Consider the following 27376-nt stretch of genomic DNA (forward strand, 5'->3'; position numbering starts at 1 on the left):
AACCTTTATGTGACCTTGGTGCCGAGGCTCTCATAGGCTTGTGAAGTGAATTAAAATGAATTGAAATTCTTTCGGAATGTCACTTTTTGTGTTATATTATAAATTAATATTTTCAGCTTTTTATCATAAAAAATCATATATTTGGAGATATTTGAAAGTTCACTAAATACACCCATGTCATAGTTTTCAGTTTTCATTATATATGTATCTATACCGGGGCAGCGGCCGTCTTAACTTCCTGGGTCTGCATGATTATTCCTCCCCATTTAGTCATCTCTCCCCTATTGCTAGGTTGCTGATTGCTGCTGATTGGTTCAGGCAGCCTTTGTCAGCGGAGAAGAAGGGAGAGAACTTCCAGATAGGAAACCGATCACAAAATGCTGGCTCTGCCACCAATTTCAGCTGAAAGTTTCCAAAGCGTTTTTATCGATTTGATGCACGCATTTTTATGTCTTTTCCGCTTTTTTTTGGTTATTCCTTTCTGTTTGTATGCAATGCGTTGTAGTTTTTGTAAATAAATGCTTGTAAGACACGTTTCGGGCTCAGAAAGGTCTCCGAACGATACGCTTCTTGTCGCCGGACGATATCCAGACTCCCAGACCAGATTCAGAAATTAGATTTTTTTTTCGGGGGGGGGGGATTACGAAGCTTCCTGGACTCAAATCGCATGAAATGCAAATTACGCGATTCGTTTAGCAGCATCTTCCAGGCTTTGGCTTCGCCGTACCCGGAAAACCGGTAAACCCCCCATAGTTCTCATCCAATAGAAAAAAGGGATTTAAAAAGCCTCCCCCCCCCCGGACCCCGACGGCAGAGATCCGGGCCGCTGCGCTGCGGTATCGGGGGTTACAGCTAAACATTTTAGAGAAAACATGTTAAAAACCCCTCTTTTAGGCTTTTTTTCAGTTTTTTTGTGTATGTTTTCCGCTGTCCTCCTTTCCGGGTTCTGTCAGAGCTGTCAGAGTCGTTTCCTCGTTCTCCAGAGCGAGGCCACGGAGCGAGATTACGGAAATTGGATGCACATGTTAATTGTGGCTTTTTGCGTTCCTGTTCGGAGTAAATAGATTAGCGAAAATTTGAAAGGTTTATGGGGTCATTTTTAAAATTGCTTATAGTCTCGAGACTCTGCTTTTTTTTTTATTTTATTTTTTTTTTTTTCTGGTAAAAGAAACAGATTGCATACCTTCTTTAAGAAATATACAAAGTACATTAAAAAAAATGTAAGTTTCCATAGCTGACTGTGTATAGAATTAGTGTTCACCTTTATTAAAAAAAAACATTCTTTTTTTAACAGAAAATATAATTTTGTGGCTTTAAGGGGGGGTTTATTTTCATTTTTTTGTAAAATGATACATTTTTGAATTTCAGAACATCGTAGATTAAAAAAAAAAATTCCCCACCAGTGTATTGGTGGAGGGGTAGATTGAGGTGGGAGCGATGTCATAGAGCTGGAACACCTCCTACTTTTGGAACGCATTGTCATCTACGCCACGCAATGTTACTGCGCGGTGACATCACTTCCTGTTCTAATCACAGAAGAAGAAGCTTTTAATCTCCGATAAATGTCAGTGTTTGGGGAGGCCACCAATATTATTGTTTCCGCCATTTATGACATCATCGTAGATGTTTGTTTTCCCATAAATGGAATGTTACAATGTGAGATCTGGTTGCGCGTGCAGATTTTGGTCGCTTTCCTTTAAAAACCCATTCTATAATAATATATGAGGAGCATAACCTGGATAAAGCCGAATCTCATCGGCGGACTGTTTGTGGCGGATCGGAAAGGGCAATATCCCCTCGTTTTATCCCCGTAACCCCCGGTGAGAGATCTTTCTCCCTGGTGTAGAAGCTCTGGGTCTGCAGGCTCTTCTTAAATCTCATTTATCTGAACACTACCGAGTATGAGAACAAAAAAACCCTTCAACCAGCCTAGAACCCTTCAACCAGCCTAGAACCCTTCAACCAGCCTAGAACCCTTCCAATCCCGTAATAGTTACCGGCATGACCCTGGTCTCCATGTCCTGATTGGCTGCACCATTAGTATATAAAGTCTATGGGACACCAAATAACCTCAAATTGCCTCTCCGTAGCGAATATGTAGCACTTTATTATTTATTAAATCTTTTTTTGGCGTTATTTATCCGTAAATCCGCTGAGCCAGGGGTTAGGCGGTGGTCAGCCCAGCCTGTTCCGCGCTAGCCAGGCTGCTCATGGCTCAGGAGTTCTGGAGAGGGAACAAAGTCTCGGCGCGGTGAGAAATTTGCCAAGTGGAAAATGCGTGTTTGGAAAACGCCCCGCGATAAAAGGTGCTGGAGAAAGCGCAACGGTTTGAGTTTATTTTGTGTAAACGCAATAAATGCAATTTGGCGCCACGACTGTTGAGCTTAGAAATTGTTTTCCGAGTAGCCATTGAACAATGAAAAAAAAAAATAATAATAATAATTTACCCGGCGAGGCCAAGAAAATGGCAAACGGAGGAGCAGAGAAATTGCCCCTTTAACCCTTAAGGTGCCGGGGGATAGGGTGTGCGAGGGGTAACTCTTTACGTTCGTCCCGCCTCCCCCACGTCGATGAAATACCCGCCATTGGGTTCATCCTTGACCTCGGATAAAGTTCTCAGGTCGGAAACGAGATCTTCCTTATCATCGACTTTTAATCTTTCTCTGTACATTTTTTTTTTTTTTTTTAAAAACCCACAAAAAATAAAATGTTTTTGAGCTCTTTATTTGTATTTCTGTGGAATAGAATTAAAGTTTGGCTTTGTATCAGTTTCACATTTCATCAGTATTTTTTATAGAATTTATTTCTTAATTATCTTTTTTATATAGTTTTTTTTTGCCATATCTTTGGCTTTGATGATTTTCTCCAATATATCCGTGTAATCTGTAAAATTCATTTATCTGGGCTGCTGAGTTCCGTTGTGACAGAAGCATGCGCGGAGTTCTAGAACACGGCCGCCAAATAATTTATACCCCTTCCTTGCTTTATTCTGTACAAAAAAAAACATTTCTTGTAGAAAAAAAAAAAATCTATTCTTTTTTACCAGTGTTAATAAAAATAAATAAATAAAAATAAATAAAAAAATCAATATATATATAATATGTTATTTAGGGTTACCAGAAAAAATATTAGGTCTTTTTTTTTAAACCTGGCTGATGAAATTTTATTCTGCATTAAATTATTATTTTTTTTTTATTTTAGTAAGTAAAATAATTTATAGTGATATTAAATATATATATATCATAGGTGGATTTTTATTTTTGTGGAATATGGAACGTTAATCTGCATAAAAGTTACAGTTTAAAAATAAATAAGTATGTAAATATTAAACGACGAGATGGATTTTCTTTCTTTCTTTCTTTTCGAGAGCCCGGAATGTTTACTTTTGGATACATTTGGCCGCGTCCCGAGTATAAACCAAAACGTCCCGCTTTCATAAGACAGGAAGTCTGCCTGGCGAGTAAGGATTTGTGTTTATCGGATCGTCCGCCGCACTCGTAAACACACATGGCGTGCGGGGTTTGTCGGTGATGGGATGGAAGCCTCCCGACGAGGCGGTTTTGGTTCAGAGACGTGCGCTGGCCCGCTCCCCGTCCAACGTGACTCTGATAAAACTGTCGAGCTGATTACAAAGTTTCTAGGATGGGAGTTAATCGGCGCAGCGTGAAGCCGTCCCGCGCGATGCTTGGAAACGGAACGCAGGAGAACTCCGAACGTTTCACATCAGGGATGATTGTTGTTATTTTGTAACAGGAAAGAGTCTTGTTGATCGTCTTGGGACGGCACGCGGCGGGACTGGCGTATTTTTTTGGGGGCGTTGGTGATTTGGGTTGTATTGGAGAACTTGATGGTCATCGGGAATGGATGTGGTTTGGAGGATCGAGGCCTTGAAGATGGAAGCTTCCAGTGAGAGGGGTCTTCAGGTGGATTACGGGGACTTGGTCAAGATGTCCGTCCCCGATGGTAGAGCTGACGTTGGGAGGCCCTTCCCTCGTTCTTGGGGACACCAACAGAAGGATCGCTGGGAATCCAACGCTTTAGGGAACCCCAACATTTTCCCTTAAATAGCATTAAAAATAATTTGGAAACAAAAGAATTTTTACAAAAACTTAGACTTGAAGAAGGCTGTTGGGCGGATGGATGGAAGAACAGACGCCAAACCTCTCATTTTTACCAAAACCTCTCATTTTAGTATGACTGTTGGTTTTTTTTTTTTTTTTTTTCAGTGGAAAATCTCTTTTTTTAGAGAGGGGAGGACGATTTCCTTCATCACCTTTGGCTCCCTGAAGCGCTTCCTCTTCTGAGGGAGTGGCTTCACAAGGAGGCAGAGCTAATATGAATAAGGGTGGGTCTAACCCTACAAGGGGTGTGGCTAGTTGCAGGAAGGCCGGGGATGGCTTAAGTAGGGGTCAGTTAATTCTTCGACAAATATTTTTTGTAAGATTATTTTTATTTATTATTATTATTATTATTTATGTTGTGTAATATGTTCCGATGACGCGTTTCTATTGGTTAAAACGTCTGTACCGTCTGCCTTCCTCTTCTGGATTGGCTGCTTTCAAAATACTTTGTAACTTGCTTTACGACTGGCGCAGGACTCCAGGAAATCACATTTGCAGGGTTTTTTCCCCCAGGTGAGAGTCCGGCTTTAATATAATATAAAATAATGATTTATAATCGCATCCAGCCGCAAGGACTCCGTTTTCCCGTTTAGCCGGAGATAATGGGCTGGATTTAATGTCAAAAATACATCGAAGTAATCGAATAACAGATAGCAAGAGAAAAAAAATATTCTGCGTTCCTTCGCGTTGTGTCACATGACAATTTAAGTGTTCCTGGTAAAAAGTAGGAACGAGGTAACAGTTATTGATGACATCACAGCAGGTGATGCTATTTTGGGTTCTATGTTGCGTTATAAATTTGGCTTTACCGTTCTCCGCTTTATTCATTTTTTTTAAACGGGTGAAATTATTATCATTTTTTTTTTTTTAAGTGTTAACAAAAATGGGAAGTGCCGTTTCTCAATGATGTCGACTAGCAGGTCACATGACCATGCTGCGGCGCTTTAAATGCCCCTCGCGGGTTGCTCTTCCTCCCCAGCGGAGTATTTGCATCTCTGTGAAGGCAGTGGGTGTATTGGACAGCAGTGCGGCTTGTAAATAAAGGATAATAGGGATAGTAGTCACCAAGGATTTAGCAATTTATTCGGACCGTGTGATCAGTATTTGAGTAAAAGGAGTACGAAGAACCTATGACATCATATTCAGGAGTACGACTTCTATGTATTTTGCGTTACGATTTGTTGTAAAAAAAAAAAATTAAATTAAAAAAATAAAATAATAAAAAAGGTTTATCTTTTTTTCTGTAAATTACACCTTTTCAGTTAATTACACTCGCTTTTTTCCAGAAGGGATGAACTGTATGAACAAAGACCACGGCTGTGCCCATATCTGCCGCGAGACGTCCAAGGTCGGCGTGGCCTGCGAGTGTCGGCCGGGCTTCGAACTCGCAAAGAACCAACGCGACTGTACATGTAGGTGGTGTTTTTCCGATAAAGATCGATTTTTAAATGTATCAATTTTTCTCTCTCTCTATCTCTCCCCATCCCCTCTCTCTCTCCCCCATCCCCCTTTCTCTATCTCCACCTCTCTATCTCTCCCCATCCCCTCTCTCTCTCTCTCCCCCCATCCCCTCTCTCTCTATCTCTCCCCCATCCCCTCTCTATCTCTCCCCATCCCCTCTCTCTCTATCTCTCCCCCATCCCCTCTCTATCTCTCCCCATCCCCTCTCTCTCTCCCCCATCCCCTCTCTCTCTATCTCTCCCCCATCCCCTCTATCTCTCCCCCATCCCCTCTCTCTATCTCTCCCCATCCCCTCTTTATCTCTCCCCATCCCCTCTCTCTCTCTCTCTCTCTCTCCCCCATCCCCTCTTTATCTTTCCCCCATCCTCTCTATCTCTCCCCCATCCCCTCTCTCTCTATCTCTCCCCCATCCCCTCTCTCTCTATCTCTCCCCCATCCCCTCTCTCTCTATCTCTCCCCATCCCCTCTTTATCTCTCCCCATCCCCCCCCTCTCTCTCTCTCTCTCTCTCTCCCCCATCCCCTCTTTATCTTTCCCCCATCCTCTCTATCTCTCCCCCATCCCCTCTCTCTCTATCTCTCCCCATCCCCTCTCTCTCTCTCTCTCTCTCTCTCTCCCCCATCCCCTCTCTATCTCTCGACCCATCCTCTCTCTCTCTATCTCTCCCCATCCCCTCTTTATCTCTCCCCATCCCCTCTCTCTCTCTCTCTCTCTCCCCTCTCTCTCTCTCTCTCTCTCTCTCCCCTATTCCCTCTTTATCTCTCCCCATCCTATCTCTCTCTCTCTCTTTCCCCCAAGCCAGACATTGAGACCTCTGTTTTTCTTGATCGTTTTATCCTGTAAACCATTCCCAATCTTATTCGCCTCCACTGAACTCTCTCTCTAAGATGTCAATAAGCTTCTAGATGGTTGAGATCTAACCAGAGATCTGTAAAGTAGCAGAACCGCCTTCCTCTTCCTATAACTAAAGCCTCTCGCTATATGCCCGGCACTCTGTTTGTTTATTCCGCCCCTTTGTTCCATCGCCTGCTTACCTTTAAGCACACATATATATATATAATCTCCTGCTTTTGGATTTTTTACATCCCAAGTGCATTATTTTACATTTATCTGCGTTAAACTGCAGCTGCCGCATTTGTCTAATTTTCTTAAATCCTTGACCGCTGCGGACGTTGGCACCGCCTGCAGAAAGACCGCCCGCCTGAGACCAATTTCATGATATTTGTTCCAAAGAGAAAAAAACCCTAATTTCTCTGGGTCATATATGTTTGTTTTTCACATGTGGGGTGTTTTTTTGGCCTAACTAGTAACCTGCAATTATGGGAATGGTGGATGTCAACATATGTGCAATGACACGGATACAGGCCCCGTCTGCGACTGTCACCAGAAGTACGCGCTGCACTCAGACGGTAGAACCTGCATCGGTAAGTGGAAGCCATACGTTTTCTAAGAGATTTGGCCACGTATGCCGCGCATGTTCAATGAGTTCATAAGGTTGCACCTTCGCGATACGTCATTCTAGATCAATCGTCTTGCAAAGAGAGAGAAAATTAACAAAAACCTCCAGTTACTTTGGCTTAACGTTTAGAAACCTGTGTATTCTATAAAATAGAAATAAATTTTAAAAAATGAGCAAAGATAATTGATATAAAGTTTCTATTTTCCATTTTCTGCTCAGGAATTGGCATTTTATAGCTGATATCTTCCCATTCCGTTTCCTGGTCGGCGACCGACTTGAGTTTCGACTGGCTTCTGATTGATTGATTGGCCAATCAGAATACAGCTGCAAATTCAGACGTGTCGATTTTTTTTTTTTTTTTTTTCTTTCGGCAGCAAAACTTCAGGACTTTATCAAAAGTAAAATCAGAGATGTTTAATAATTCCCACCCCCTGTATGTGGCCATAAGACTGTATATATCATTTATATACGGGCATCATTGGCCCTTTAATTATGGCTCTCATTGGGCGCTCCCCTCTCCTGTGGCCCAAAATACTAATAACAGATCTCCAGAGTATTTTTTCATGGATAAAGAGCTTGCGTGTTTGGTGATTTTAGGGTTAACGGTATAAGTTGGTCCAAAATAAACTCGGAGTTGTTGATCAGGGTCAGTGTTGGTGCCAGGAGAGTCGGGCACTAAGTGGAACGCACGGGGCTGCGGTGGAAGCCTCCACCATGCGTGGGAAACGAGCGCCGGCGTTCTATGCCTGCTCTGACGTTCTAAATGGATAAAAAGATAAAAGCCATGGTGTGTTTGGGGGCAACTAAGAGCCTTCCTGCCTGGTGCCTGTTTGGTCGGCGACCGGCGCTGTCCTTGATCTCCCGGGAAGGCCAAGTTGCTCCCCGGGTTGGATTTTTTTTTTATTGTCTGATTTTATAAATTGTGTCTAAAATGTTTTCTTGATGCGTCCAGAATCCCCAGGAGTTTTGTGTCTCTGAAAGGCCCTGAAATATTCACATTTTTATCCCAAGCCACGAAAGATTTCGGCCAACATATTCATAAAAACGTAGGGCACGACCTCCACGAGAATTATTTTCCCGTATGTCGCGTGTTTGAGGACCAACCTTATAAATCGTACATCGGATTATTACCCAGAATAACCTCGTCTCCCTGATTAATGAAACGAAACTCAATTTATCCTTTAAATTCTTTTCATTAATTAAGAATCTATTTTAATAAAAAAATCAATTATTTTAAAATCCTTTTATTTCTTTTAATTATTCCTTAATGCGAAACAAACATTCTATATGGGAAACACTCAGGAATGTCATTTATTACCGTTTTTTACGTTGTTTATTTTTCTTATGTGTACGTTGGGTCCGTTTTTTTTTTTATTCCAAATTAATTTCTCAATTCAGTTGCTGTTTCCTAATCAATAATTCTTAAATTTCAAATTCTTATATCGTTTGATTTGTCGTGTAAATAATTGTTGGTTTGTGTAGTAGAATTCCGTTACATTGTTGCGTTGGATACATTGTTGCAACCTGTTTATCCGCTCGCATTGTGTTTTTTTTGTGTGTATATTTCTGTAAGACAATTTTTAACTCTTTCCTTCCCAAAATGAGAGAATTTCCGCAGTCATTTTTAATTATTTTTTTGTGTGTATCCCCTTCATTCTGATTTACCTTGCTTTCTGGTGATGGTCTCTGATTGCCTGTCTTGTCTGAAACAAAACAAAACAAAAAAAACATATATATATATAAAAATAAGATGTTTACGAAAATATTTTTTTGCTGATTTTATATATATATGTATGTGTATATATATAAAAAAGAAAGAACCTCGTTTGCAGCCTGATCTCATCTAGAACTTGTCAAATGTCTTCTTCTTCATCATGTAGTGCGGCCGGAGATAGCCTTCCTTCCCCGCGTCCTGCGCCTTGCCAGCTTGCGTGTTGCGTGTCGCATCAATGCAAGCCCGCAACATACCTGTAATCCTCGTTCAATCATCTCTAATGCGTTGTCTGTTTGCCTGACTGATTCCCTCTTTTATTTCGTTCGCTGCATGTCAGATCTATATTATAAAGCAGAGCCGTTCCCTGCACCCTCCCCCCTCTAACAATGCCTTTTCTCTTCCTTTTTCTTCTTTTTTTTTTACTGTTTTTATTTTTTTTTGTTTGTCCCGGCTTTGCTTGGAGAGCCAATAACTCAAAGATTCTTCATTTGCTTCCTTTTTTTAAATTTTTTTAAAGCCGAAGTATCGCCTAAAAATGAAGCTTTTTAAATAATCGGAATAGCGGTCCGTCTCCCGCCCCGGGGGTTAAAGGACGGCGATGACTTCATTTATACATAAAGACGTTTAGATGCGGATTTAACGTCTTTTGGCTTTCGCCTCTAGCTGCCCATAAACGCATCGATGGGAAGATGCTAAACACGGAATTCCAGAGCAAAAAAGGAAAAAATATATATAATATCTCCAAAAATAGCTCTTTAATAGATATTTAAGGGTTACTGTCCCTTTCAGCCGCTTATTAAATCCCATCCTCCAAAATTCTGTCCCTCTGCCCCGCTCTTATGATGCGTCAGTGATTGGTAACTTCCTATTGGCCGCTTTGTGCCCTGTGCCGTCCTCCCAGCCAATAAGAAGCAGAGCTACCTCGCTCGCTATGCACGGGAGGTGCTTTGGCAGAGAGACCCCCGAGGTTTGTATGTGAACCGACACTGCCCCCCCCCCGGGGTGAAATAAATGACGGGAGTGATACTTCTCCTTTAATCTCCTTTCCGAACCTCTTTGTGTATTATTAACCCTTGCTGTGGTAGCCTCCTCCTCGCTCTTTATACCCCTCCCCCCGCTGCCCTTCACGTCTCCCCTCGCTGGGCTTTTTCTTGCTTCACTGCATGTTGACCGATTTTATTAGAATCTGTTATTTTTTTGCGACATCTAAATGTCAACTTTTTAAACACATTCCATAGACAAGCAGGCAACCAGCACTGCCCGAGTCATCTCCTTTCCTCCTTTTTATTGATTTTTTTCCTCTATAATGTAATATTTCTGTTTATTTGCATGTTCCGTGTGCCCGCTGTACGTTTCCGTTATGTTCTCTCGGAATTGTCTAATAACCACCCATCACCGGCTCTGTCTCCCTCTACGTGGCCGCTGCCGGTCACCCCCCCCCTCCGACGGCTCTCTTTTTTTTGCCGACGACCCGTTCTTGCGCGTTCTCGCACTAACCGGCGTGTGTGTTAAGAGTTTAACGCCTTTACTCCTCGGCCGCTAATCATTCCTACTTTTGGGGGTTTACTTCGGGATTAACACCCTCCTCGGCGGAGGATTTCGGGGGGCTCCCCGGGGGTGGGCTTCGGTTGTGCGTGCGCAGGGAGCTGTGTGACAGGCGGTAGAGGTTTTTTTGGGCTTTTGATTAACCAAATGCTCCATGTTTGTCCTTTACTTTGTGTTTTAGAAAAGGATGAGGCTGCAATTGAGAGTTCTGAGTACAATTCCACGTCATTAGCTGATGTGGACAAGCGTGTGAAACGGCGCCTCCTTATGGGTAAACATTTTCTTCACTTTTCCGTGTTTCCCGGAGTGTGTCGTAAAAGTGTCGTTTTATGTTCCTTGTGTGTGTGTCGAATGTGCACCGGAGATAATTCCTGTCGGGTCCAAAGATCTTTTCAAGTCGTTCTTCGGTTTTTCTTTTTCTTTTCATTTATTTTTTTACAATCTTAAGGGTTTTTTTTAATGTTAAAACCTAAACCTTTCCCTCGACAGCCTTCGCCGCATCCCGGGGGGGGGGGGGCATAAAAAACCCCAAAATAAAATAAAAAAACATTAGAACTTTAAAATAATAGTTGACTTTCGACTTGAAATCAAGTTAAATAATTATTAATGAATGGGTAATTCAAATCTTTTTACCCCGGGCCAAGTGCGCCTGGTTCCTGGATACAGTTTTGGGTTATTTTTGGTGATATTCACACGGGGGCCAAGATGGCTTCCGCCGCAGCACTTGGTCAGATCGTTGGTCGGATGCCCACAGTGCCCGAGGGCCGAGGAATCTCCGGTCCGGGTTGGCTTATGTTCCCGGTCGTTCTTGGGCCGTTCCGTCTTGCTTGCCGTCGCCATGTCGAAGGTTAAGCGTACGGCCCGTGGTCTGTGGTCTTGTGGGCGCAACGAGCCGTTGGTGGAATATCCTCGAGGAGATCCGGTCACGGGGGGGCAGAACCTTGTCGGAACCGGTGACATCACAAATACGATGAATTACCCCGCGGAGAACAGAGACGGGGTCTTCCTGTGAGTCGCTGCCCTGGGGGTTAACATTAAAAAAAAATAAGCTGTTTTGGGGGGTTTATGGGCTTTTGTCTTAAAGCTCAATAGAAATATTGAAGTAGAAGGAAAAAAAGATTGTTTTTAGTGTTTTTGCGTAAAGGAAAACTAAAATGAACTATTCTGCCTCTAAACGATAACTTTCGTACTTTTTCTCGCTGTTGTGACTAACTTTTTGAGGAGAAGTGGAGGTTTTTCCGCCCCGGAGGTTACGCTCATCACCAGGCGCGTTGTTAAAGTTGCTGAAATGATGGAAATCACCACATTTTTCTGCTGCTTTTGGCGAAAAGTTTTCTCCATTCCTGCTATGTTCAAACATTTAGCGTTTAAACGGCCGGTGGGCCGTGGGGGGGGGGCTTTGGGGTTCTGCGCGGTTTGGGCCCCCAGGAGCCCCTTTCCCTGTCTGTACCTCCTAGGAATGCCCATAGGATATTAAACTGCAAAGCCCATGACACTCAGCCAACCTCACGCCGATCGGCATCCCTATCCAAGCAAACTGTTGCCATGGTCACCAACGTCCGATTCGTATCATATCTGCCTTATTTTCTCATTGGATAAGAGTTTTAAACCGCCCCCCAAAAATGAATAATCGCGACCGACGGCCTTAACCCCGCATTCCTTTATTTGCGACCAAGTTGCCGATGGCCTCGTGCGGCCGCCCCGGCTCTTTCTCAGAGGTCACGAAGCCGACATCCCCGTTTATACGGCCCTGGCGGGCATCTGGTCTCCATTAGAACAAATAAAAGCTGGTAATGCCGGGATATCGGCCCCGTGCTCCCGCCTGATCGCTCGCTGCGGCTCCCTGCCCTCTGCACCTCGCTCGGAATCGCAGGACGGGTTGTTATTGTATTTTTTTTTTTAATTATTATTTCTCCTTGAAGCTTTGGTTTTAGGAATTTTGGGGCCCCACTGAAAACATAAGGATTTTGCTTGTTTTGGCCAAGGGCCCCCAGCTGTCAAATGAACCATAGAGGGGAATCTTTACTGGGACGCTCGGCGGACGCGGGGCCCCCAACCATCTGCAGGCTTCGCGACGTAGAAATTCCGCACTCTGCTTCCCTACCAATCCATCCACACAAAACAACTTATTTATCTTCCCAAATCTCCCCCCCCCATAATATAAAGTTTTCAGGCAGCTGCATATCAGCCATTTGTATGATTCTCGCTCTGTTATCTGACCCCCGATCTACTAAACACCGCGACTCCTTATCATACTGACTGTGGGGGCAATAGAATGACTCAGTCTTAATCACCCAGCTGGACTGTATGACTAATGAAAGTCTATGGAGGAAGGGACTTCATTGGCATCGCCATAAAGCATCAGCTCAGTGCGGTGTTTGAGCCGGGAGTCACCCAAAATATCACATGACCGACAGCAACGGCGGCTCCAGATAAGAGGTTATTACTGTATACAGCGCTGGGGGGTTATATTACTGTATACAGCGCTGGGGGTTATATTACTGCATACAGTGCTGGGCGGTTATATTACTGTATACAGCGCTGGGGGTTATATTACTGTATACAGTGCTGGGGGTTATATTATTGTATACAGCGCTGGGGGTTATATTACTGTATACAGCGCTGGGGGGTTATATTACTGTATACAGCGCTGGGGGTTATATTACTGTATACAGTGCTGGGGGTTATATTACTGTATACAGCGTTGGGGGTTATATTACTGTATACAGCGCTGGGGGTTATATTACTGTATACAGCGCTGGGGGTTATATTACTGTATACAGCGCTGGGGTTATATTACTGTATACAGGGCTGGGGGGTTATATTACTGTATACAGTGCTGGGGGGTTATATTACTGTATACAGCGCTGGGGGTTATATTACTGTATACAGCGCTGGGGGTTATTACTGTATACAGCACTGGGGGTTATATTACTGTATACAGCGCTGGGGGGGTTATATTACTGTATACAGCGCTGGGGGTTATATTACTGTATACAGTGCTGGGGGTTATATTACTGTATACAGCGCTTGGGGTTATATTACTGTATACAGCGCTGGGGGTTATTACTGTATACAGCGCTGGGGGGGTTATATTACTGTATACAGCGCTGGGGGTTATATTACTGTATACAGTGCTGGGAGTTATATTACTGTATACAGCGCTGGGAGTTATATTACTGTATACAGCGCTGGGGGTTATTACTGTATACAGCGCTGGGGGGGTTATATTACTGTATACAGCGCTGGGGGTTATATTACTGTATACAGCGCTGGGGGTTATATTACTGTATACAGTGCTGGGGGGTTATATTACTGTATACAGCGCTGGGGGTTATATTACTGTATACAGCGCTGGGGGTTATTACTGTATACAGTGCTGGGGGTTATATTACTGTATACAGTGCTGGGGGTTATATTACTGCATACAGCGCGCGGGGGGGTTATTACTGTATACAGTGCTGGGGGTTATATTACTGTATACAGCGCTGGGGGGTTATATTACTGTATACAGCGCTGGGGGTTATATTACTGTATATAGCGCTGGGGGTTATATTACTGTATACAGCGCTGGGGGTTATTACTGTATACAGCGCTGGGGGTTATATTACTGTATACAGTGCTGGGGGGTTATATTACTGTATACAGTGCTGGGGGTTATATTACTGTATACAGTGTTGGGGGTTATATTACTGTATACAGCGTTGGGGGGGTTATATTACTGTATACAGCGCTGGGGGTTATATTACTGTATACAGCGCTGGGGGTTATATTACTGTATACAGCGCTGGAGGTTATATTACTGTATACAGCGCTGGGGGGTTATATTACTGTATACAGCGCTGGGGGGTTATATTACTGTATACAGCGCTGGGGGTTATATTACTGTATACAGCGCTGGAGGGGTTATATTACTGTATACAGTGCTGGGGGGTTATATTACTGTATACAGCGCTGGGGGTTATATTACTGTATACAGCGCTGGGGGTTATATTACTGTATACAGCGCTGGGGGTTATATTACTGTATACAGCGCTGGGGGTTATATTACTGTATACAGCGCTGGGGGGTTATATTACTGTATACAGCGCTGGGGGTTATATTACTGCATACAGCGCGCGGGGGGGTTATTACTGTATACAGCGCTGGGGGACGGGATATTTTAAACTGCCACATTTTGGCATTTTTTTACTTTTTTGCCCATGTTTTCGGTCTGTATTAATAAAGAGTAATTCTGACGCGAAGTCCTAACATGGAACAGCAAGTAAGAACGTTCTGTCCATCTACCTGGTAACTTCACACCCTAGAATCTTTTTTTAATTTTTTTTTTTTTGATGGATTATGTATGTTTTTAATCACAACCCCATAGTGGATTGTGGAAAGCTTCGGAAAGGATCCGGCATCCCCCCCCCCCCGGTACACAAAAAACACCAAGTGGGGGGAGCCGTAGCAGAGTTCGAGGCTACCTTGCGGCAGAGTTCGAGGCTACCCTGCAGCCTCTGAATCATGAAACGAATCGACGTTCTGTTCCTCCTTTTGTTTTTCTGTTCAAACATCGCCTGCCGTTCGGGCTCCGTGTTTTTATTCCTGGCGTTTTCCGCGCAGGTGAATCGCGATCCTTGTTTACTCTCCTCTCAGACGTTTTCATCTTTAGCTTTTGTTCCATTAAGCGCTGAAAAGGATTAAAAGGAGCTCGTCGGCCCTCGGCACGCAGGGAACTTACAGTAACCCCCGAGCGGCCCGTCAGACGCTCTGAGCAATGATTTTTGTTCTGCCGGCGGCGGCGGGATCAGCGCGAGTTTGCGTGGAATCGCAGCTTTGTTCTCTTTTTTGTTGTTATGTGAATTGTCACAAAAAATATTGCGGTCCTTTCTACCCCCTTCTATTTACACAATTTAACGAGAAACTTTTCTAAAGCTCAGCGGTGACCCCGTTTCCAGCGACTGGGCAAAAAAAAAAAATTAATTTAAAAAAAAAAGGGAAAATATTTATTATTATTTTTGACATTTAAATGCTTTAGTTTTTTCTTTTTTTGGTGAAATTTTCTTTTTTGAAAGCCGATGCGTTTTGGGAGTTGAGGACCTTGAGGTTTTTATATTTTATCGTTATATAATCTTAGCTGCTAAATAATTTGGGGGTTTATTTAACCCCTCGGCGGAGCGCGGTCTGTCTTCGGAACGGGTCGTTAAACAGTCTATGAACCGGCACGGGCAGGAGATGAAAGCCGCTCGAAAATTCACACGTTGGGCCGATGTGGATCCACCTTCCTGACGGCCGACGGCCGTGCGTTTTATTATTCGCTATAAACGGTGTAATAGGGTATAAAAAAGTTAATATTTTTTGATTTTTTGCTTGGTCTGCTCTTTTTAGAATCCTCATCGTTGAAAATCAAGGGCCACGTTGGCCGAAACCTCTGATTAGTTGATCTCTGGTAGGAGGCTCCTGGCCCCTGGGTTGCTTTGATTATAGAGTTTGACCCTCAAGGGCCATGACCAGGCCAGATTTTCTGGATATCCCAGTTTAAGCACATGCTTCTCAATAAAAGTGGATGTGGAACGGATTAAGTTGCTTGCGATCAAAGCAGAGATTTACTTAACTCCTGGTCTGTCTGCGGCCCTCGGGGCCTGGAGTTCAACACCACCAAGAATAGTCCTAAAAACGATCACGACCCCGGCTCTGGATCCTTGCTGTGGTCCTTCAGTGGGTCTGGACGAGTGCGGTTTTCGGGTCTCTTTAGGAAACATAAGGCTCCTTCTCGATGTTCCTGAGAGCCCCCTCGTAGAATACACATAAAAGCGAGCGCGAGAGAGAGAGAGAGAGGGAGAGAGAGAGAGGGAGAGGTATCTCCTTTGTTTGTTACTTTGTTTTGCAACAAAAACCATCTCGGTTCCAAATCCCATTATTTTTTGGATTGTTTAAGTGCTTTTGAGTCCTCTTTATATCCTTTGGGGAACTCGGTGTCTTAACGAGGGTTTTTAGTCCGTTCTGATTGTCTTCTTGGTTCTGGACGCGGCCAGCGATCGTTTGTTGTCCCCATGGGAGTAACTCATCATCTCCTCTGCCCCGGCCACGCAAAACATGGCGGCCTGCAAGACCACATCGAAGACCGCAACGCGAGCGGAGCCCACAGAAAACAGCCACGAAGTCACTCAGGACCAGCGTTCTCGTTGGCGCTGCACGGTTGGCCGATCGACTAAACGGCTGCTCTGATGTCTGGGTTGCTCCGCGGGTTCTTCCGGGCTGAGAGATCTTCTCATCGCCCTCCTCAGGCTCCATCAGCCGTCCGCGGGGTGAATGCGGTCGGAAACCTCATCTCAGTTTGTGTTTTGGGACAGGTTTATTGGGGTAATGGCGTTGGGGGGGGCACGTATTGTACATAAGCGACAAAAGAAACACAGACCAAGGAAGCCACGTAACATTTAAAGTATTTTTAAAGAAAAATGTAATGCGGTTGGGCGGGGGTTGCTGATTGGTGCGTTTTTATCATTATTTTATTTATTTTTAGTTATTTTTCCCCGTTGCGGTTACTTGTACGATGTTTCTGTTGTGTTGCCGTTGTGTGTTGGTGAAGCTCACCTTTTCGTGACGTTGATTTTCATTCTTTTCCATTTTCCCCCTGCGGTTCTCAGAAACGTGCGCCGTGAACAATGGAGGCTGCGACCGCACCTGCAAAGACACGGCGACGGGGGTCCGCTGCAGCTGTCCGGTGGGATTCACGCTTCAGCCGGATGGGAAGACGTGCAAAGGTTAGCCGCTAGTGATGAATGATGAGTGTGATGGCGTGTGATCTGCATGTCCGGTGTGTATTACTGTATACAGCGCTGGGGGTTATATTACTGTATACAGCGCTGGGGGGTTATACTGTATACAGTGCTGGGGGTTATATTACTGTATACAGCGCTGGGGGGTCATATTACTGTATACAGCACTGGGGGTTATATTACTGTATACAGCGCTGGGGGTTATATTACTGTATACAGCGCTGGGGGTTATATTACTGTATACAGCGCTGGGGGGTATTACTGTATACAGCGCTGGGGGTTATATTACTGTATACAGTGTTGGGGGTTATATTACTGTATACAGCGCTGGGGGGTATTACTGTATACAGCGCTGGGGGTTATATTACTGTATACAGTGTTGGGGGTTATATTACTGTATACAGCGCTGGGGGGTTATTTTACTGTATACAGCGCTGGGGGTTATATTACTGTATACAGCGCTGGGGGTTATATTACTGTATACAGTGCTGGGGGTTATATTACTGTATACAGCGCTGGGGGTTATATTACTGTATACAGCGCTGGGGGGTTATTTTACTGTATACAGCGCTGGGGGTTATATTACTGTATACAGCGCTGGGGGTTATATTACTGTATACAGTGCTGGGGGTTATATTACTGTATACAGCGCTGGGGGTTATATGACTGTATACAGCGCTGGGGGTTATATGACTGTATACAGTGCTGGGGGTTATATTATTGTATACAGCGCTGGGGGTTATATTACTGTATACAGCGCTGGGGGTTATATTACTGTATACAGCGCTGGGGGTTATATTACTGTATACAGTGCTGGGGGTATATTACTGCATACAGCGCTGGGGGGTATATTACTGCATACAGCGCTGGGGGGTTATATTACTGTATACAGCGCTGGGGGTTATATTACTGTATACAGCGCTGGGGGTTATATTACTGTATACAGCGCTGGGGGTTATATTACTGTATACAGCGCTGGGGGTTATGTTACTGTATACAGCGCTGGGGGTTATTACTGTATACAGCGCTGGGGGGTTATATTACTGTATACAGCACTGGGGGGTTATATTACTGTATACAGTGCTGGGGGGTATATTACTGCATACAGCGCTGGGGGTTATATTACTGTATACAGCGCTGGGGGGTTATATTACTGTATACAGCGCTGGGGGGTTATATTACTGTATACAGCGCTGGGGGGTTATATTACTGTATACAGCGCTGGGGGGTTATATTACTGTATACAGCGCTGGGGGGTTATATTACTGTATACAGCGCTGGGGGGTTATATTACTGTATACAGCGCTGGGGGGTATATTACTGTATACAGCGCTGGGGGGTTATATTACTGTATACAGCGCTGGGGGGTTATATTACTGTATACAGTGCTGGGGGGTTATATTACTGTATATAGCGCTGGGGGTTAATTACTGTATACAGCGCGGGGGGGGGCTCTTCCATGGGGCTTTATGTTCTGTATAACAGATCTATTTAAATCCCCGCTGCGGCCCCCTTTATTTCGCGTCCCTCTGAGGGGGGTCTCTCCCCGGGTTGCAGGATTTCTGGCTCCAGGGTTTTTATGAACCTTTGGCCACCAGGCTTGAAAATCCAGGATTTGGGGTTTTCTGCCCGTAATATCCGTGGGTTCTGGAAGCGCCGCGTTAATTAAAGTGCGATTTGTTGATTCTGTCCCAAGCGTTGCTTTAAATAAACGGCAGGAAGCTGCGGCTTCGCCCAGCGTGAGACGACGCGGAGGGGAATTTATTGCGGGAGCTGCTGATTTCTGGCTGTTTGTCGGCCGCTGCGTTCGGGGGCAGAAAGGAGACGCGCGGCGCTGAGTACATTTCAAGCCGCGGGGATGTAAAATATCCGCACATCCACCTAGAAATTAAAATGTCAATTATTGTTATGTTTAACCTGTTCACTGCCAGGAAATGAGCAAATGTTTGCTGATAGAAACATGGAACCTGCCAGCAGATCGGCCCCCATCCGGCCCCCGTCTAGTCGCCCGTTTCTCCTGCTGTAACGACTCGAACCTTAATCAGTCGTTGGTCTCGTCTTAGATTCAGGAGCCGTATGTCTATCCCATGCATGTTTAATCCCCTCACTGTATTACCCTCTACCACTTCTGCTGGGAGGCTGTTCCACTCTCTCCGTAAAGTAAAACTTCCTAACGTAAAGACAGTTATACTTTTCTTGAGCTTTTTATTTAAAGACGAATGAATGAGCGCTGCGGGGGGATACATTGTATCAGCCGGTGATTGATCCTCACGGAGCTGTCCGCTGCTGTATTCTCTGTAGATTGATCGCGGCCCCCCTCCGGGGTACACGGTGGGCTCTTTGATCCGCAGGGTGACAGATAACCCGGCTTATCTAAAGACAAGGGAATGGCAGAGATAAGAAGGGAACCTAGCAGGAGGTGGGTGTCCGCTGGGGCCTTTCTCTCCCGAAAAAAACAAGCCCCATTGTGGGCCGCTGTGTATTCTCCGCACACCTGTTCCTGCGAGAAAAGATTCAGCTTTCACCGAGACGATTATTGTCTGATCCTGTGGGAAAAAAACAACAGAAAAACACTTTCTCCTCCCAAAGAAGGCAGCGGAGCGCGCATGTTCCTGCCTGCGAGTACCGGGCTAACACGCGTGGGAAAGAACCAATACGTTTATTTCTATAGCGCCAGCAGATTCCGCAGCGCGGGTGCAGAAGCAGCTTCCCTTTTTATGTAATCTGTTGTTTCTGGAAAACTTCTTAAAACTTAAAAAAAATTATAATAATTTTATAATAAAAATAAAAAAGTTAACCCCTTAAACTAAAGGGGTTTTTGGCGCTTTTTGAAGTGTAATCCCCCCCCCATCTCATTTAGTTTAATTGATTTAAATTAGGTATTTTTTTCTCCCTGGACAAGTATACCGATAAACCATGATGTAGCAAAAAAAAAAATATTAAACAAGAGAAAACATTTGGGGGAAAAATGTATAATTTTACCTATAAAAAGCAGTAGTGTAGAATATAAATTGCCGGTGTGTGTGTATATATATATATATATATACGGTAATACAAATATACCGGCAATTTATATTATATAAATATAATATAAATATAATATAAATTACCAGTATATTTTTATTATACATTATATTTATATTATATATATGTGTATATATATATATTTTTTTACCCTGAATCTATGCATTTGCTCCCGCCGTGTGTGTGTGTGTGAGGGTACGAGCGGCGCGCATGTTCGGCGTCGTTTACTGAAAGTCTCTCTGTATCCGCACTCTTTGTCTTTCAGATATCGACGAGTGTTTAGCAAACAACGGGGGCTGCGATCATTTCTGCCGGAACACCGTCGGGAGCTTCGAGTGCAGCTGCCAGAAAGGGTACAAGTTACTGACCGACGAGCGCACCTGCCAAGGTGAGCGACACCCCCGCGGCCACATTTTCCGAATATCCCCCTTATTAATGGTGATTTTTTTTCATATTTTTATGAATATAAATCCCCCTTTGTTAACCCCCCCCGTGCTGTATGCGGGAGCTGTCATCTTGCTGCCCGTCGCCCTGAGGTATCTGTGATAATAGCGTTACGGAGGGACCTGCGCGGCTGGAAACAATCTCTAGTGCTAGAGGCTCCTGCGCCGTCCGCTAAAACAACGCGGGGAGAGAACAGGAAGCAGATTACAACTTCCTGCTTGGGCTGACCAATGGGATTCTGATACAGGGTTACTTAACCCCACCTGTGTCTGGGGGTGTGGCCTGCCCCAGAAGTGGGTGGGGCCTGCTCCAGAAATGAATAGCCACCGGGCAAAGCAGGAGCTGCGGCGGAAGTCTGTCTGGCAACAGCCTGGATCTCTATCGAGGTCTCCATCTCAGGCGAGATCAGAGGATCCCTCCAACCAGAGACATTGGGGCGGCTACCTGGGAACAAATCCCGAGAAAATCAGGACTGTCCTCCCAAAACCGGGACTGTTAGGATGTACGCAGCAGCGGTCGAGTTGTTGTCCCGTCGCGCCATCATCGTGCAAACCTCTCCGAAAAACCAGGGGCGGCTCGGGCCAAAAAAAAGGCTAGAATCTGTGAAATTGGCACGGCGGTTATTAATAACGCTTTTTGCCCAAATTAGGAATCGGATTGTAAATCGCTGTTCTTCCCAAAAAACGCCTCGGCGCAATCGCGGCCAACTTCTTCCACGGCCCAGCGGGCGTTCAACGGGGTGAAGTGCCGGCTCGGAGTCATTAGGGGCCGACGACCGGGACGAATGATTAATGAGGGGAGGCGCGGGGGTCGCCTCCTCGTACGGAGGGTCCGTCTGCAACCGGTGGAATTTTTTCAGTGTTTTTATTTATAGATCATTTTTGAGAGATGTGAGAAAAAAAAAAGAAATATGAATTTTGGAGCAAAAAGTGGTTTTTCTGGAATGCGGGAACCGTAATCGCTGTTTTAATTGGCCCCTTCGTTCCGCGCTTGGACCCGTTTTGCTTGCGTTTGTCTCATTAAATCACGTTTTGTGTGCGCCGAGGCCTCTCAAGGAACGCGTTATGAAATCCAGCCGCGATTATTGGCTTCCCCGACGCTTTTTACTCTTAAGATTTTCCCTTTTTTCATTTTTAAAGAAACCACAGAAAATATAAAATAAAAATATCACATTTTCTCGATCAAGTTGACACAACAACAGGTTTGTTTCCTGATCTGCATATATATATATATTGTACAGCGCTACAGTATATGGTGACGCTATATAAATCAATAATGATAATAAACATTGTACAGCGCTACAGAATAGGGTGGCGCTATATAAATCAATAATGATAATAAACATTGTACAGCGCTACAGAATAGGGTGGTGCTATATAAATCAATACATCACGTCTTGTACAGCGCTGCGGAATACGTTGGCGCTATATAAACCAGTAAGTAATAATAATCGTATTAAATGTGTAACGAAAGCTAATCTCCGAGCAATAATTGCACCCGGCCCGGTAGGATTTGCCCCGCATGCTCTGGAAATAGCAGATTTAATGCCCTCTATATATCGTCCGCCGAGTCCTCGGGGCGGCTGCAGACGGAGGATTTGTTGAGACCCGAATGCGCCTTCCAGATGAGGTGTTACGGGGCTAAGTGCTTTATTTTATGGCGGGTTTAATAAAGAAGGGCTGTTTCCTCTTAATGAGCTCCAGAGTCGTGTAATCGGAAGAAATATTGTCACGGTTTCTGGGTGGAAAGCCTCTCTTCCAAGTCGATAAATTCTAATTTAAACAAACGAAGTCCAGAGATTCGCTTATCGCCGGGAACTGCGGGAGAAACCCGGGGACGCACGTCCTCTTCGTTTTATTCTTTTAATGAAGTCTTTGAGCGGAAACAGCCCTCGGTCATTAAAAAAAACGAGAGAAACCGAGGTCAGCTTTGTCTCCGGCTTAATAAACACAAATCGGGCTGGGTTAGGATCTTGTGTTTATTCCGGCCGTGGCTGACGAGGTCAATTATTTAGGAGGATTCGGGGCTAAAGAAATAGAATTTGGTCAATTTAGAACAGTTTAAAAAAAAAAAAAAATCTGCAACATTTTCTAGGATTATTAATATTTTGAGACTTTTGGGTGCTGTTTTTTTTAATATTAATAATAAAAAGGGTGTTTTTCCCGGGGGGGGGCGCGTCTCTGGGGGTCTTGCAGAAGAGCACAGAGAGACCTCAACCCCCCCCCCGACTCTATGAATGCAATGGTGTGGAGACAGAGGGGTGTGGGGAGACGTGGTCGGGACCAAAAAGAGGCTATAGGGGTATTTATTGCACATAAGCCCTCAGGGTAGGTAATTAAACCATTTTTATAACCAATGACTGCTCCAGGGCTCAAAGGAAACCACAGCGGTCGCTTTTTCACTTATACAAGTCACGTGCTGCTGCCCCCTACAGTATGTGGGAGGTAAAAACGCATAGATAAATCATCAGCTCAGAGCCGGGAAATTCACCCAAAACATCACATGACTGCAGGTATAGAGATTATGTGAATAAAGTGGTTGAATTGTTTTTTTTTTCCCGTTTCTGGCAAATATTTGGTGAAATTGTCTCTTTTTCCTGATTTAAACGTCTATGTAACCGTATGTTGTGCCGGTCGCCACCTTGTGGCCGGTTTGGGTACTGCGTGGGTTTTGCAGTTCAGATAAAAGGTGGATAATTGGTATGTTTTATGTTTTTAGATACTTTTATTATATATCGGAGGCTGTCGTTTGTTGGCGTTCCGTATGTTCTTTCCGGCTCCTTCCGTAACCCCTCCCCCCTCCTTTCTCACCAGATATTGACGAATGTTCCTTTGAAAGAACCTGCGACCACATCTGCATCAACTACCCCGGGAGCTTCGAGTGCGTCTGCCGCAGGGGCTACACGCTGTACGGGATGACCCACTGCGGAGGTTTGAAGCCCTTTCCTCTCTTTGACCTTTTGCGGGTTGAGGGGGGGGGTCACGTATGACGCGTCTGTCAGCCGTGTAGAGACGTGATGTCCGTTGTACAGCGCAGCGGAATATGCTGGCGCTTTATGAACAAATAAACCTCCAGCTTCTGCCCCTCATCATCCTCAGCCAGCCTATAGCGACGGCAGAAAGGGCAATCGTATCTTGCCGGTCCTGCGGCCGGTTGGCATCTGCTGCGGCATCAGTGCCCTGTAAACGTTCACTGGTATGCCTATCATCCTCAGCCGCCGTCTGCTGGAAAAGTACGATTCCAGCCGCTTGTCTAGATTCCTTTATTGGTAAATATTAAGGAAGAATAAAAGTGACCCCATCAGACAGACTGGGGGGGGCAGGGGTAGTTAGGGGATTATTTATTGATTATTGGTGGATTATTTATTGATCGTTGATTGGTGGATTATTTATTGATCGTTGATTGCTGGATTATTGATTGATTATTGATTTTCTAGACATCGACGAATGCAGCGTTAATAACGGCAGCTGTGACTCGGGCTGCGTTAACACGATGGGCAGTTACGAGTGTATCTGCCCCCACGAGAAAAAACTGCAAAAAAAAAGAAAAAAAAAAAAAAAAAAAAAAAAAAAAAAAAAAAAAAAAGGCAATAGGGAAGATAGGGGCAAATGATTCCAACCTATTGGTCGAAGCGGAGAGCCGTTATTAGGCCAGCAAAGAAAATGAATCACAAGCTTTTGGGGCCTCACAGGTCTCTTCTACAGACTTCGTTCCATCTGAAGAAGAGACTTCTGAGGTCCAGAAAGCTTTTCAGGCTTCAGACTGTGTGACCCCAGAATCTGCTCCTTCACCCCGAGACCCCGACACCACTGCCAGCTGACTGCGTTACTATTGGTTGTCCTCTGGTTTCCGCAGAGTCCGTGAAGTGTCTCCCCGCCACGAAGCCCCCCGCCAGGGCCCAGCTCGCCTGCACCAAACCCGGAGCGACGGACAACTGCTTCCTATCCTGTCCGACGAGCACCCTGTTCCTGCCAGGTCTGTGGGTGACGGGCGGCGCACGAACATACGTGTGCGGGGGAGGGGTCCATAAGGAACGACCACATAGGGAAGCCCACCACACGTCTGGGATCCTCTCTCTGATTGGTTACTCACTTTCACAATCTTTTCATATTATATAACTGTGGTGGGAATAAGGCAGGGGGCTGATCTGAGTGCCCAGAATGCCCGGAGCGTCAAAGCATGAAAACGCTACTAAAATCTATTTGAATTCTCTGCTTTCATTCGATTTCTTCCGATGTCTTCATTCACCGGCTTCGCTTCCGTGTTCAGGTGCAGAGAACAGCTACTCGATCAGCTGCGGAGCCCCCGTCCAAAGCAAGTCCGCCCCGAGACGCAACTCTACCATCCCGGCATGCGCAGGTGAGGAGCGCCAGGCTACAATAACCAGCCTTATCATTTATTGCATTTCTTACCACACATAATACCCCTCCCCCGGCGCTGTATACAGTAATATTACCCCCCGGCGCTGTATACAGTAATATCACCCCCAGCACTGTATACAGTAATATAACCCCCAGCACTGTATACAGTAATAACCCCCAGCGCTGTATACAGTAATATAACCCCCAGCGCTGTATACAGTAATATAACCCCCAGCGCTGTATACAGTAATATAACCCCCAGTGCTGTATACAGTAATATAACCCCCAGCACTGTATACAGTAATATAACCCCCAGCGCTGTATACAGTAATATAACCCCCAGCACTGTATACAGTAATATAACCCCCAGCGCTGTATACAGTAATATAACCCCCAGCGCTGTATACAGTAATATAACCCCCAGCGCTGTATACAGTAATATAACCCCCCAGCGCTGTATACAGTAATATAACCCCCAGCGCTGTATACAGTAATATAACCCCCCAGCGCTGTATACAGTAATATAACCCCCCAGCGCTGTATACAGTAATATAACCCCCAGCGCTGTATACAGTAATATAACCCCCCCAGCGCTGTATACAGTAATATAACCCCCAGCGCTGTATACAGTAATATAACCCCCAGCGCTGTATACAGTGATATAACCCCCAGCGCTGTATACAGTAATATAACCCCCCAGCGCTGTATACAGTAATATAACCCCCAGCGCTGTATACAGTAATATAACCCCCAGCGCTGTATACAGTGATATAACCCCCAGCGCTGTATACAGTAATATAACCCCCCAGCGCTGTATACAGTAATATAACCCCCCAGCGCTGTATACAGTAATATAACCCCCCAGCGCTGTATACAGTAATATAACCCCCAGCGCTGTATACAGTAATATAACACCCAGCGCTGTATACAGTAATATAACCCCCCAGCGCTGTATACAGTAATATAACCCCCAGCGCTGTATACAGTAATATAACCCCCAGCACTGTATACAGTAATATAACCCCCAGTGGAACAGCAGCTTTAATAGTGATTTCTTCCTTATTCTTTTGTGATCTTGTGTTAAAGATTTAACCCCATATGATTGACAGCACATCATGGCAAGAAGTTCTGCAGCAGCTTCTCACCACCGGCCATTAGATGACCCCCCCCCAACCTAGACTAGTCCCAGAATGCTTTATTCCTCCCCCTTTTTTTTTTTTTTTTATTAGCCGCAGAAATGTGTTTTTAATTCCAGCCGCCTTCTGTTTGATGTGGGGGCTTCCTGCTGACCTCCGGGGGAGATTATTCTTTAACTGACTTGGAATAAATAAAACTCTTTTAAAAATAAATTGGAAAGTCTTTGTAGCGGCGACTCGGAAGGCGGGGAGGAGCCTTTCAGCCGTTTGCGCGAATAATTTTAAACTTAATACTTAAATACAAATTAAACGTAATGAGACGGATCCAGCCCCCGTCGAGTCCTGCGCTACTGCTTTATGAGGCTCGATACGCCCCCCCCAACAAAAACCAGAGTGGTCCCCTGTATGGGGGGGGGCTGACTTTTGCTGAAAGTTTAACCACTTTGGACTACCACTCCTATCACGTGCTGCCAGCTGCCAGCCAGAAGTGCTATTTAGAACATACGTCTAGTTTAACTGGCAGAGGACGCCCTCTACTGACAGAAAAGGGAATGTAACGCTTCCTTATTATTATTATATTTTTGATTTATTATTTATTTTATTATTATTTAGCATTATTATTCTCTAACTATATAGAACCAACAATTCCTGCAGCGCTGCTTACAGTCCCTACACTCAAAGGGTCTGACAAAACTAGAGCTGGCTCGCAGGCTTACAATCTACTAGATAAATATATATATCCAAAAATCCTAATTTAACTACTAAGCTAGGTCACAGGCATCAAACTAAGAGGATCTCCCGACAAATATTGTATTCATCAAATCAGATTTAAAATTAGTTGTCGGAATTATTTGTTTTCTTTTTTTACCCCAGTTGTAGTTTTTGCCCCCATAATATAATGTTTTCAGGCAGCTGCATATCAGCCGTTTGTATGATTCTCGCTCTGTTATCTGATCCCCGATCTACTAAACCCCCCGACTCCTTATCATACTGCCTGTGGGGAACAATAGAATGGCTCGGTCTTAATTACCCAGTCAGACTCTCTGACTAATGGAAGTCTATGGAGGAACGGACTTCATTAGCATCGCCATAATGTTTCCAAGGCTGATGGTTATTACTGTATACAGCGCTGGGGGGGGTTATTGTATTTTTTTTAATTATTGTGCAGCTCGTACAATTTATTTATATTCCCTGTAAAAAAAGAATCCGTGTTCATCTCTCAGACTCGTTAGGCCCCCCCATCACGCAGAAAATCCGATTTAAGATAAAAGATTCCAAATGTAATCTACGACCGAGGAGCAGAGAGAAGGTGAAGGACTCTGGACGTCTGCCCCTGATGGGTACGTGAGAT

At 44.6% G+C, this 27376-nt stretch overlaps 1 protein-coding gene across 1 annotated transcript in view; it reads left to right on the forward strand.

The window, feature by feature from the left end:
• SCUBE1 (signal peptide, CUB domain and EGF like domain containing 1) overlaps nt 1–27376 on the forward strand; it is a 60448-nt gene that overhangs the window by 25377 nt on the left and 7695 nt on the right. The window contains exons 5-14 of the mRNA XM_053462232.1: nt 5408–5533; nt 6889–7005; nt 10481–10570; nt 16929–17045; nt 20350–20472; nt 23342–23458; nt 23965–24077; nt 24347–24503; nt 24798–24887; nt 27249–27365. Coding sequence (XP_053318207.1) covers nt 5408–5533; nt 6889–7005; nt 10481–10570; nt 16929–17045; nt 20350–20472; nt 23342–23458; nt 23965–24077; nt 24347–24503; nt 24798–24887; nt 27249–27365 — 1167 coding nt within the window. The remainder of the gene's footprint in view (nt 1–5407; nt 5534–6888; nt 7006–10480; nt 10571–16928; nt 17046–20349; nt 20473–23341; nt 23459–23964; nt 24078–24346; nt 24504–24797; nt 24888–27248; nt 27366–27376) is intronic.

This window comes from Spea bombifrons, chromosome 4 (genome assembly GCF_027358695.1).
Source record: "Spea bombifrons isolate aSpeBom1 chromosome 4, aSpeBom1.2.pri, whole genome shotgun sequence".
Classification (NCBI taxonomy): Eukaryota; Metazoa; Chordata; class Amphibia; order Anura; family Pelobatidae; genus Spea; species Spea bombifrons.